This window comes from Leptosomus discolor, chromosome 19 (assembly GCF_034619465.1).
Source record: "Leptosomus discolor isolate bLepDis1 chromosome 19, bLepDis1.hap2, whole genome shotgun sequence".
Lineage (NCBI taxonomy): Eukaryota > Metazoa > Chordata > Aves > Leptosomiformes > Leptosomidae > Leptosomus > Leptosomus discolor.
Window position 1 is genome coordinate 6,391,556 of NC_141409.1, and position 12,770 is coordinate 6,404,325.

The window sequence follows — 12,770 nt, forward strand, 5'->3', positions numbered from 1 at the left end:
ATTTTCCATAGAAGAGTTCTCTGTTGAAAATGCAGTTTCGTTGAAGCATTTTGTGAGAGCATGTTGACTCCAAAAGCACTTTTGACAGGGAAAGGTCTAAATGTATTTTTTGTATTTCCTCATTTTGTTTCGCTGAAAAGCTGAAATGTTTTGTGTTGTCATTACTGCTCTGCCCATCTTGGCAAAGACTTTAATGTTAATTGTAATGTAAATTTTAATATTCTATTACCATATTTGACGTAACAAACTACCCAATATGCAGTATTTCCTGTTTAATGTCACCATGTATAGCACAGATTGAAATAGTGCCATGCTGCAATATTGACATATACTGTCACACTGTCCAAGAGGATATTTCTCTGGAATTTTAATTTCCCAAAACTTTTCTAGGTGTTGCTCAAATTTGCAAATTTCAGCCTAGGACACTTTCCCACCACATTGCTGTACAGCTGTTAACATCTTCCCCTCCCCCGCTCTGGTTGACTCCTTTTCCAGGCAGCACAGGCATCTTGTGCATCAGCCACACTAGAGGCAGAGACAAGTGAAGGGACGGTTTCACGCCAGTGGCAGGGACAGGAGAAGGCAAAGTGCAAGTAAGCGTGGTCACCTGTGAGATCCTGGCCCACAACAGGAACCCCCCAGTCCCGTGCAGGGAGGCTGCATCACCGCACAGCCCTCCCCATGCACAGGACAGGGAACCTGCCCCCAGGTAATGCTAGGAAATTGGGAAACCTTCTGAGCTACTGTGACAAATGTACCTGTATATAAACCCCAGGGCAGGCGTCTAACCCAGAGGTACATGCGTACTGGGTCCACAGGGGTAACTGGTTTATCAATGAGTGATGTTTTTCTGTCCATGTAACCACAGGTGCAGAACCAGACATCCCACACTGTGCATGCATGCGGGTCCTCCCCTAAATCTCCAGGCTGGCTGACCTTCCCGAACCCTACACACAGGCATGAAGGTAGCTTAGCTCTGGGTCTGGCCATCAGATCTCCTAAAGGGCACATCTTTGAAACCATGACTCTCAGGGCTGGGCAGCAGCAAGCGAGTTCAGAAACAGAAATTCTCCCTGTCGCGAAGATGCTGCTCTTTTATTGAGCCAGCCTCGGAGCCAGAGTGACACGAAGGTAGTAACATGGATTTCTGTCAGCAGCTCATGCTCGGCTGCTAATCAGATCAGAGGAGACTCGGTCATGATCCATTACCTGCAGCCCTGTGACTAATTCCTAATGAGGCCTCTCAGAGCAGAGGAAGGATCCTGGGTAATTATCCCAAGAACTGCACTCCAGATTAGGCAGAAAACACTCAGGTGTAGCTTTAAAGGTCACTTTGTTCTATTAGGAAGAGCTCTTACCTTCCTCCCTTCCCTCATCGTCTCCCTTAGCTTGGCTCTAGCCCCTCTCTGCACTGTGGCTGACCCCTGAGGTCCTCTGTCTGCTCCCATCAGAAATCACAGCCTCATCCACCCTATATCCCCTCTGTCTCCTAAATTTTGCCTCTTCCTTCACCTCCTTCCCCCTCCCAGGCATCTCACTTTTTCTCTTCTCTTGTAGGATCAGATAACCAATACAGATCTATTGATTCACCTACTTACCACTTTGTTTGCCTATAAACCGAGCTGTCTGCTTATTTAGCTGTTTACCTAGTTATCTGATGTGTCATCCTTGGGTTCTCATTACCAGCAGCCATCATCACAGTATGCAAAAAGCCTCAATTTGTTTATTGTTAATTAGGTAAGAACCAGAACTCAGTGATTTAGATAATCACCGGAATAGTGAAAACAACCTGCCTATTATTTTTAAAGGCAAATAATAACAACAATAATAATACATCCACAACATGACTCAGTAAATGAAACTCAGTTTCTGTGAAACCAAGATTAAAACAGCACTTGCCAAATTATACTCAAAGCAGAAGATGTAATGTAGCCCATTCATCTGAAAAATTAAAATTTGTGCAAGTACAAGGATTCCAGAAATAAAACCATCTGGGCAAATGAGCAATTAAATCCCACATTTCCTTATTTTGTCAAAAACTTGGGAATAACCTCAGTAAATTACACACCCAGTGAATTTCCTCCTTCTACTGAAGTTGAATTCTTGCTAACCAGCATGTATTTATTTATTAATTCAGTCATGACCTCTATCTGTTGACTTCTGGACTAGCTCCCCAACTGGGACTGAAGCCATGGCTTCTAGCATCCGAACAAAACCTCTGTGACTTTTCCCAAAGATTATGGTCATTAGAGAGTCCCAAAAGCTGATCTGCAAACCTCTTACGCAAATCAGCAATTTGGGAGGAACACAGAGAGACACGGACAGAACGTCCCTTCAGTATTAATGGAAAAGGTCACATTTATTTATATCGGTGTATGTATAATACACAAAAGTCCATCAAAATTCAATGGCAGGGGGCACCTAGACACTTCCCTGGGGTCCAGTCTGCAGTTCCTTGCACCTTCAGCTCAGTCCCTGCCAAGCCCTGGCTCTGCTGTGCCGAGCATCATACAAAGCCATCAGAAGCCACTAGTGCTGCTTCAGGGAACTCAAGTGAAGAAGGGGATCACAGCAAACAGAGGCGGGGAAAAGGCTAGAAAACAGGCCACCCCTCCCTCATTTCATCCCCCCACTCCATGCCCCGTTACCATCTCCCTCATGTCTGTGCCCTACCTTGCAGGTGGAGTTTGCTCTCAGTGCTTTGCAGAAGGACAGAACTCACAGAGTCCAGATTGTCATAGCTGTTACAGCCCAGGGGGCCAGTCCGAGTTTCTGTTACCTATGGAGGATGTAGAAAAGAGAGAGCATCACATCTTCCCCAGGCAGGTTCAGACCTTGTAATATACTGACCCCTTGTCACCAGCTGATTCAATCCAAAGCACATCTTCCCTAATTGGGAAAAAATGCCCCACACTGGACAGACACAGCTAAACTTTGGCAGAGTCACAAGCTGAAGAAAACAGAGTAAATTGTGTCTGCTTTCTTTTTAACACTGTGTGTTATTCTGGGCTTGGCAACAAGGTCCTGCAGATTGATGCTTCTCAGAGTATTTCCATTGGAGAACATCAGAAGCCAGTAGAGGAATTATTCCCTGGCTTCTCTTGTTGGAAAGCAAGATAAAGAGATAGACTGCCAGCCCACAACGATGCCTAGTGCTCCCACAACATATGTGCACACCATCCTTGTGCTGAGGATAGATGGGGGCAGTGCTGTTGATGGGGTTGTTGCTGTTGGTTTCCAGCCATGGAGGAAAGCTGCCCTTCCTGAATTCACAAAGGGTGGTTATCTGCTGTCACTGTTTCAATATCTCAATTCAATTTCCCATCCAGTAGGGAACAGACTCAGCCATGAGACACCACAGAACAATAACAAGAGCTGAAACCTTTCAGAAATGGCTAACAATGACGACTCCATCCACATTACCTTCCCGAAAGTGAACTCTGCAACAATAAAATCCCTCCCCAATATAGGACGATTGCTTTCAGAGAAGGCAGCCTTTGTCTGCAGAGCCATTTTCCCTATTTTGTATGCTCTGAGCAGCTCCCCTTCCTTCCTGCTGCAACTCCCAAGCTGTCTCTCAGTCCGTTTATTCCAGATGCATCAGTAATGCCACACTGAGTTTTTCACCTTTTCTTGTCGTAAACTCAACTGAGAGATGTTTAGCAGTCTTACACCCACAAGAGGAAAATACTGCTGGGTTGCACAGGGTTACCCATTTCACAGACCTGCCTTGCCCTTCCCACATCCATCGCTGATCTGGATTATCTGTTCCCTCTTTCCCTTCCAAAGGTCACTGCCACACATAGTGAAAGTCTCCAGTCCTACATGAGCATTACTCTGAATGCCCACCCCTTTCCAGATACTACTGGCCCTGGGAAAATCAATTCTTCGGTAAAGTCTGTAAGAGACCTATTTACCCTGGGAAATCAGTGTGGGAACAAAACCACCTGTGATCAAAAAAGACATCACACTGGACTGGCAAAGTCCTTCCCCAAATCCCTAGTGTTGGTACGGACACGCAATCTTCTTTCTCTTCTCAAGGCAAGATACAGTACCTTGATTGCTCCGGTAGAGATCTGGATCTCATGGAGTCTCCTCATGGTGCCATCACGGTCTACAAAGTAGGAGGAAGCAAGTTGGTGCAATGCTTCAACGCTCTGGGTAGCGTTTCCTGACTTTCTGTCGAGGCGGCTTTTGTCCATGTACATGGTCAAGGCCTCCTCTCCTGCAGCAAGGAGAACAAAAAAAGATTTCAGTAAGGCCCAGGAGGCTGCCTTGTAGGGTTGTCTTAACAGGAACACATGATGTCACATGCTGCACCTAAAGAAAGCAAGCCCGACACCTAAAGCACTCTTAAATGAACCCACCATTCCTCACCAGTACCAGAATCTCAGTGTAGTACATATGAGCCTCCCCTGGCCAGCCAGAAAGGCCAGGTTCACCACAGCTGTAGATCAGCTCCACCAACCTAAGTCGATAACATTTTGGAAGTTTATCAGCCAGCATAGCTTTACTATAACTGTTGGAAAGGATTCAGACCATTTGGCCCACTTGAGGAACACTTTCCTCTGTGGATGGCACCTCTTGAACGATGCACACCTGACCAGAGAAGATGCCACTTATATGCAATTCTCTCTGACCCGATTTTTAGAGGAAACAAATGACGATTTAAGCTGCAAATAGGACATAGGGACATAGGTGGGTACAGATGACAAACAAATGCTAGTTATACCTCTTCAGCTTCCAGTGATCGTGCAAAAGGGGAAGGGCAGGGGGCTGAGTGAAAGACAGCAATCAGGGGAAAGAGCAAATGAGAAAGTTTAACTATCCACCCTTTCTGCTCTTTTTTTTTTTTTCCCTGTCCTCAAGTCTTATTCAGTGAATTTAAGTAGAGAGCGAACAATATCGTGCTTGAGAAGGGACAATAGGTGATTTTCAGCCAGTAATCACAGAGAATCTGGGAGTGAAGGAGTTAAGACCTGATAGCACCAAACATCCTAAATATTGGCAGAAACCTGAATCTAACAAAAGATATACAAAAAGCACATAAAGCTAAGAAGTAATATTTACCTAAAAGTTCAATTTGTGCTGTATGAGTCAGATTAAAATCCAGTTCATTCTTAACATAAGGCTAGCATTATAGACGGAGTAAAAGGGTAGAATACCATTCTGCATTCTTAACATCTGCAGTTCTGATTTTAATAAATGATGAGAATAGATACCTAGGGTAGGAATGTGCCATTTCTACATAGCTCTCGAAGAGAAGAACAGTACTTGTTCGGATTTGATAGATGAACCACTGATGAATACATTGCCTCTGGCAATGATAGCATGGTCAAAAAAATGCACCGCCACTTTTTAGGCCAAGGAATATTTTGCTGTTCAGTATTTTTACATTTTAATTGTTATTTAAGAGAACAAGCACTTTTCTTAAAAATTTGTATGAGCTGAAATTGTTTGATTTGTCCAAATAATTTCTTTTATTGCATACATGCAAAAAAAAAGACAACCCAGTAAGCCCTTCCCCTTGCTTTCCCTGGAAATTTTCCAGCTTTTATCTGGAAGCCAAATGCCTGAAAATGAACCAAAAATATTCTGGCTGAAAATCAAAATATTTTTATTGGATTTCAGTTTTTCAAGCGATTGATATGTTGAGGATTGAGCCTTTGGCTTTGAGATGAAAAATGGAAATTTTTGGTGGAAAGAAGGTATTTTTCATGAAAAGAATTGACCACTTGAAATCTTTTAATTGGCTTCATGGGAGCTAGGTGGAGAAGTTTGGCATGTAAAACTTTCTCACTTTAATATTTTGTTAAAAATAACTTACTATCCTTTGACCATGATCAAAGTTGTAGTAAGTAACAGTATCATCATTGTTACTTCTCACAAAAACACTTTCCTTGGAAAATGACCACCTTTGATTTCCTTTATCACCGTTAACAATACCATGTGTTGAGCAGTGTGAGGAGACCTTGGCAGGGAGGAAGGCTCTGTCACGTCAGGCTCTATCCAAACAGCAGAAAGATGGTTCCCGTCCCAGGGGATTTAAACCCCACACATCTGATGAGACACAACGGGTGTATACAGCAAACAGCCGGCAAGGGACACGGCAGTAAGACGACTGTGATTAGTGTGAGAAACAGCGAGCGCTGCACACCAGCTGCCTGGCTGCTGTCAACGCATTTTCAGGTCTCATCTTTGAGGTGAGTTTTACAGGAGGATTTGAAGGAAGGTCAGACTCTGTGAATTTTCAAGGAGGCAACTCATTTTTCTGGATGGGAGTTAGTCAAGAGGCTTGGGGGAAGATGGGCTGGGTCGGTGTGAAAGTGTTGTATTCTGAACCAAAGGTTTTGTATCTATCAGGCAACGGAAGTATTGATCTGCATGGAGATGCAGCAGACTTCAATGATGCTTTGCCTCCATTTCACAAGACTGCAAAAGGACAGGGAATACCTGGGATGTTCTCTCCTTTACTGCCATTCTCAAAGGAACCTGTGGGACCCAGGTATCAACTCTTCTTCAATTCCACCAGTAACTGGAAAAAACAGCTTTTTTTCTGGAAAAATATCATGCCAAAAGCGCAAAAATCAGGACCTTTTCAGTCCAGACCAGCTCATTCTAGTAGAGTAATGCTGGTGCTGGAGGTCCCTTGGACATAGAGCAACTGGGAAGCATGGGTTGAATTGTATCAGGCAATAACATCGGTTTCTGATCACCAGGAGATCTTTGGTCCCCAGAGAACATGAAGCAGGCAATGAGCAGCTGAGACAGCTCCTAGACATCAGACAGGAGAAACCTGTGCTCTAGGGCAGTGGAGATCTGTGATTTCCCCACAAAAGCTGTCACTTTTCCTCCCTGAGGTGTTTGGACCCTTCCACTGGGAGGAAGAAGAAAGAAAATAGGAAAGTATTTGATGCGTCTCCTGAGGGACAAATACTGTCCCTAGGGGTGAAGGGTGCTGAGCAGAACTAATATTGCTGGAAACCTATTCTGTGTACATGTGTTCAGACCTGGAAAAGCACAGCATCCCCATGGAGAGTGCGCATGAGAAAGCAACCCTTAGATCAAGAGAGGTTAATAGACTTTTGCTGCATTATTAAGTCTTAATTTCTCGTTTATTAAGCTGATGCTATGTTCAAAGTTGTCTTTCCTTCAGGGCTTTCCCTGCAAATTGGCTCTCAGCTCTGTGTGCTCCATCCCAGAGCATGGATGCCCTCAAAATGACCCTTCACCAATCCCTTTGTCAGAACTAAACTGGAGCAGAGCTGTGTTTTTATTAGGCTCCAGGGGGACCTGGCTGCTCTGTAGGTTGAAAAGCATCAGAGCTGTTCCTCATGTGGCCAGGTGTGAAAATAGCTGCTGTATTCAGGTGGGCTGGCCTGATCCATCACCCAGCCTCCCGGGGTCCATGCAACAGCTGGCATTTAAAACCAAAACGATTTCCTGTGTGTTTGTCACTTGTCTGCAACCTAATAAGACATCAGGCTTATAAACAACTGTAAGCCAAAGCAGAATTCTTGTAACTTTTCCAAGGAGGCGTGAGGTCTTGGGAGAGCAAAGGTGCCAGGCCACGTCTGGTTTTACATCCCAGTGGTCTTGTTGGGCCCACAGACTGTGATTAGAGCATGTCCTCCTTGCATAATGCATGCCCAGCTTCATCTACATTTTCTCTGGGACCACCATTGCCAAGATAAATCCTTCTTTTTTCCCCTACCGTTGCTCACCATGCTCTGGGCTGATGGAGCATTTAGCACTCCTCTCCAACACCAGTTCTCGTTACAAGTCTCTGCATATTTAAAATTGTTGTGTTGTAAAATCAGGAGAAGAAACAAGCCCCTGTGAATAATTCACAACCTCACCCAGGCAAAATTAAAAATATATTTCACCATCAAAGGTCTTTCTTATTTCAAATTTTCACGGATGTAAGTGGCAAGAAGAAAAGGGCACGTCAATGGAAAGAAAAGTAAATCCACGAAAAAGTCCTCTCACTTTACTGGATTCTTACTTGGCTGGCTTGGGCCTCAATTAAAAAAAAAAAAAAAAAAAAGAGTTTATCCTTATGCAGACTTCATTAAGGCCTGATGCAGTCACTTGTACTCTTCAATGCATGGAAACCTGCTTTCTCTCACATTTCTTGCTGATGGAGTGGACAGTTTGAGTGTCTGGACTGGAAGAGCAGCCTGAGGATCTTTGAAGGACGTTTGCCACACAAGAGGCCATTTGACTTGATGGAACTGTGCCAATTTACCTACCATCTAATTTGTGCAGGAATCATATGCACACATCTAATCTCATCTATGCCTCATCCCAGTGTCTGCAGAACGCTTTGGGAACAGACAGATGGCCAGAAATTCCTCAAAGTTCACTACAAACTTTGCAATGTGGCAAGGCTGGAGGTTGGGTACGTTAGAAGAAACAACGGCAACAAACTGTACTAAAATTAAGATCCTTTACCACCGCGGAATCCCTCTTAACAGACAGCAGTTCTCAAAGAAAAGGCATTTAAATGCACACCCCAAAAGGATAATGAATCACAAAGATAATAATACAAGAGAGAAAAAAAAAGAAAGCAGCAGCAGATATCAAGAGGGGCTGCTGATTTTCACCCCTCCTGTTTTCAATACTCAGTACTTGAAATGTTTATGCAGCACCAATAGCAGTGCACACTCATGGGTTAATGGCCCTACAGTACTCCGTCTTATGTCATCACCGCCATACCCTGCTTGCACATGCAAACCTCTCTGCAGTCCTTGCATATACATTTTGAATTTTACTTAACTACTGTTTTTTTTTCAAAAGTCTACTCCATGTTACTGCTTTCACTTATGCATTCAGCACAGGCCTTTCTGGTGGTCTCTCCCCCTGCTGCACACGCTCCCTGCCCAACTCCTTGAACTCCCTTTTCCTGAAGCTTTTTAAAATTCCTCCAGTTCCAGCAAGAAAGGATGATTTTCCCCCTGCATTTTGTTTCATTCTAAAAAAAAAAAAAAAAAAAAAAAAAAAAAAGAGGGATCCACACATTCTATTGTCAAATTAAGGACAGAGGCGCAGGAATGACAGACAGGCTCCCCGGCTAAATGAAGCATGTTTATCTTGACGCACACCGGTACACACACGCCGTTGTCAGAGGAACACAGGTGCACACGTACCACAGATGCTGAACTCGCACACCTCGCGCTGCGAATTCATTTGCAAAGGCTATTCATACTCTGGAGGTTTTCACACTGTCTGCTGATGAGACTGGCTTTGGTTGGGGGAGCTGCAGCCTGGCTCTGTTGCTCCCAGCCAGCCTCCACACAGCACAGCCGAGGTTTGCAGGTGCTCTCCAGTGCCTTCACCACCCCACCCTCAACACCCACACAAGAAAACAGCCCAGGTTGCCACCTACCTCCCAGGGTGGCAGAGATGAGGATGTGGGTGCCGTACTTTTTGATGATGGTATCAATGAACTGCTGCGTGGTGGGTCTCCTGCCCAGGAGGCGGATGCTCCTCTGAAACTCAGGCATCAGGGGCAGTGGATTGTGGAGCAGGTCCCTCCGCTCGATGGCTGTGTTCCTCACCTTCCAACGGGCAAACTCCCTATGTGACAACACAGAAACGCAACAGGGGTGAGGCTTCGAGTCTGGAGGGGCGGGAAGGGAAAGGAGGAGGGAGAAGGGGACAATCCTGTTGGACACCCCCAACTGGATACACACATGAGGTCACAAGGCTAGACAGAGGGGAAGGGGGAGGAGAAGAGGAAAAGTGAGACATTACTGCACAATAACAATACACTTTGAGGATCAGAGTCTGGACTGATGAGGAAGTACCCTCAGAGTCTCCAGAGATGTCTGGTAGAGGGCTCCATTTCCCTACAAAGAAAGCAGGCTGGTTCTTTCACCCTCACACACTTCGGGGTCTTACACCTCTCCATAATGCAGCAAATGCTGGTTTCTGTCAGCAAAAGAGCTGGTCAGTTAGACAGACTGTAGATCTAGACCAGTCTGATCGTTGCTATATCCCTGTGTCCACAGGCCTTCCTGGCACGCTTTTGCAAAGCAAGGCTGAAGCAAACACTTTCCCCAAACATCTTAATCTTTCAGCACCGGGAATACGGCAAAAAAATCACTTTGAAAAACAATACATTTGATAAACCATCTAAAAGGATCGATCCAGATATAAGCAGAGGCCAGGATGAAAATGGAGGATTTGTTTGTTTTGAGTTGTTTTTGTTTTGTTTTGTTTTAAGAAAAAACCTGTGAAGTGATTTTCAAATCCTTTTTTTAAACTGATAGCAACCGGGAAAAAAATAAAGCTAATGTTTGCAAAAGCAGCTCTTTATTGCAGGTATCCATTTTGAAACGACACAGAGGGAAATGCCTAGAGAAAACCTTGCACACCTGCAATCTAAAAATCAGGCTTCTGAAACACATCACCAGCTGAGCACCTAAAAGATGAGAAACTTATTCATGTCCCTTGAAAAATATTGAGCAAGTCCTTCTTAAGAGGAAAGGATATTATTTATAACTACTCTCTCACAGTGCACCTGCACTATCTTAAGCTACCTCCCAGATAATCAAGTCACAAGCTTCTCTGTCACTTTTCATTCACTTATTCCTGTAACTCGGGTTTAAGACAAAAATGTCATTTAAATAATAGTAATGACAATACCTGGCACTGACGCGTCACTTTCTATCAATGTGTGTCAACCAGCACCGGCAATCCCACTTTGCTGGTGGAGAACCTGACGTGCAGGCAGATTTAGTATATGCTGTAAGTCAGGTGCAAAGCCACGATCACAAAACAGACTTTTTCGCAGGTTAATTCTACATTCAGTCCACTTTATGTGTGTCAGGTTATTTTAGTTAATGCAATTATGCATGCATTTATTTTGATTGCACCCCATCACAAAACCCCAGGCTGCCTAACAGCAGCTGCATTCATTAAAATAGCAAAGTGCCAGCTTTTCACTTCAAAATATCTCCTTACACTTGAGCTAATGCCCCCTCTTTAGCTCCTAGGCTTTCATAAGCCAAGTAAAAATGTCAAAACAAAACACCCCTCTTACCCCATCCTTAGTCATTAGTGTCAGACCTTGAAATCAACAGAAACATCGGTCTTTCCTAGAAAACTCTTTGTCAAAAGGCCAAAAATCCCCAAACTCAACACAAAAAAACCCATACACCAGGATCTTAATACCAGGAGTGGAGAAAACATAGACCATTGGCTCCAAAGTTGTCTACAGATATCATTACCAATGTCCATGTATTCACTGTATAGAACAGAATATACTTTTTTTTTCCCCTCTACTGCCCCAGAATAGTATAAAAGCACTTAGTATCTGTGGAAGGGATATGCTGGGGGTCCCACAGTTGACTTAATGATTGATAAAACCCTAAAAGTAAAGCCAAATAACTTCTCTCTGACCCTACAGAGAGGGGTTGCTCTAACAATTCCTGAGCAGAGTTGCAATCCCCAATGACAGTATACAAGGAAATACCCTCTGCATGAAGAAGGAATGGTCCCTTCAGCAGTTACATTGCATAGGAAGTTGCAGATCTGGATGCTAAAATACAGGCAAGGTTTTATAATAAATAGCGATTCCCATGTTCCTATCACAAAGATCATCACTAGCAAGCATAGGAAAAATGCCATCTGTGCTTCCTCTCCAAAGAGACAATTATTACTTCCTGTAAAACTCAAGCACACTTTTGCTCTCAGATTCTTGATAATGCTTGCAGGAAGCAGTAAAGTCAGGAGGGACTAGAGCCCTCCAGAGCCAGCAGGTTTTCAGAAAGGGCTGGGGGAATGCTTCGTGTTCCCCATGTCGTGGTCTGAGCCCCTGCAGCCGCTGCTCACCCCTGCCCCGTCCCCTGAGGGATGGGGAGGAGAAAACACAACCAAAAGGCCCGAGGGGCGAGACCCAGCCCAGGGGGGGCTCACTCACCAGCGATGGGCACGGGCAACAGGCAGACTCAACCCGGGGACAACAGCAGCAATTTAATGGACAACCGCCACCATCAAGGATAACGAGAGATACAACCAGCTCTGAACAACCACCCACCTTCCCCCCACCCCTCCCGCCTTCCCGGGCTCAGCTCTGCTCCCTCTTCCCCCCAGCAGCGCAGGGGCAGGGAATGGGGGTCCCAGCCCGGCCGGCACAAGGGCTCTCCCTGCTCCTTCCCCCGCAGGCAGAGGGGCCCTCGCAGCCCTCCCCTGCCCCACCGCGGGGTCCCTCTCCCGGCAGACATTCCCCCGCCCACCGCCCCAACGCGAGTCCTTCCCGCGGGGCCGCAGCTCCCCAGAGCCGCCCCAGCGCGGGGCCCTCCCGGGGCTGCCGCCCTCCCACCGACGGGCGGCTCCAGCGCGGGCTGCCTCGGAGCCACGGCCTGCTCCGGGCCCGGCCCCTGCTCCGGCCCGGGGCCCTCCGCGGGCTGCAGGGCCACGGCTGGGCCGCCGCTGGGCTCCAGGGGCTGCGGGGGCTCGGCCGCCCTCGTACCGCGGGCCGCAGGGGAGCCTTTGCTCCGGCACAGCCGCCCTCTGCCCCCTCACTGACCCGGGTGTCCGCAGGGCTGGGTCTCTCCCGTCCCCTCCTCTCCTCCGCTCACCGACAAAGAACCACGAACAAACAACTCCTCAACAGGTTCTTTCACTTTTAAACCGAGTTATTCGCAGAGGCGCCACTGGCCTGGCCTTGGCCAGAGGCGGGTCCGAAATTGGAGCCGGGGGAGCGTCTCGAAGCCTCTCACAGGAGCCACCTCTGTAGCCCCCTCCCCGCTACCAAAACCCCG

At 46.1% G+C, this 12,770-nt stretch overlaps 1 protein-coding gene across 1 annotated transcript in view; it reads right to left on the reverse strand.

Annotated features, from left to right (window-relative positions):
* Positions 1–12,770, reverse strand: part of BRINP1 (BMP/retinoic acid inducible neural specific 1) — a 59,928-nt gene that overhangs the window by 17,809 nt on the left and 29,349 nt on the right. Inside the window, exons 2-4 of the mRNA XM_086475697.1 lie at positions 9,389–9,579; positions 4,056–4,225; positions 2,674–2,779 (exon numbers count right to left, since the gene is read on the reverse strand). Coding sequence (XP_086331823.1) covers positions 2,674–2,779; positions 4,056–4,225; positions 9,389–9,579 — 467 coding nt within the window. The remainder of the gene's footprint in view (positions 1–2,673; positions 2,780–4,055; positions 4,226–9,388; positions 9,580–12,770) is intronic.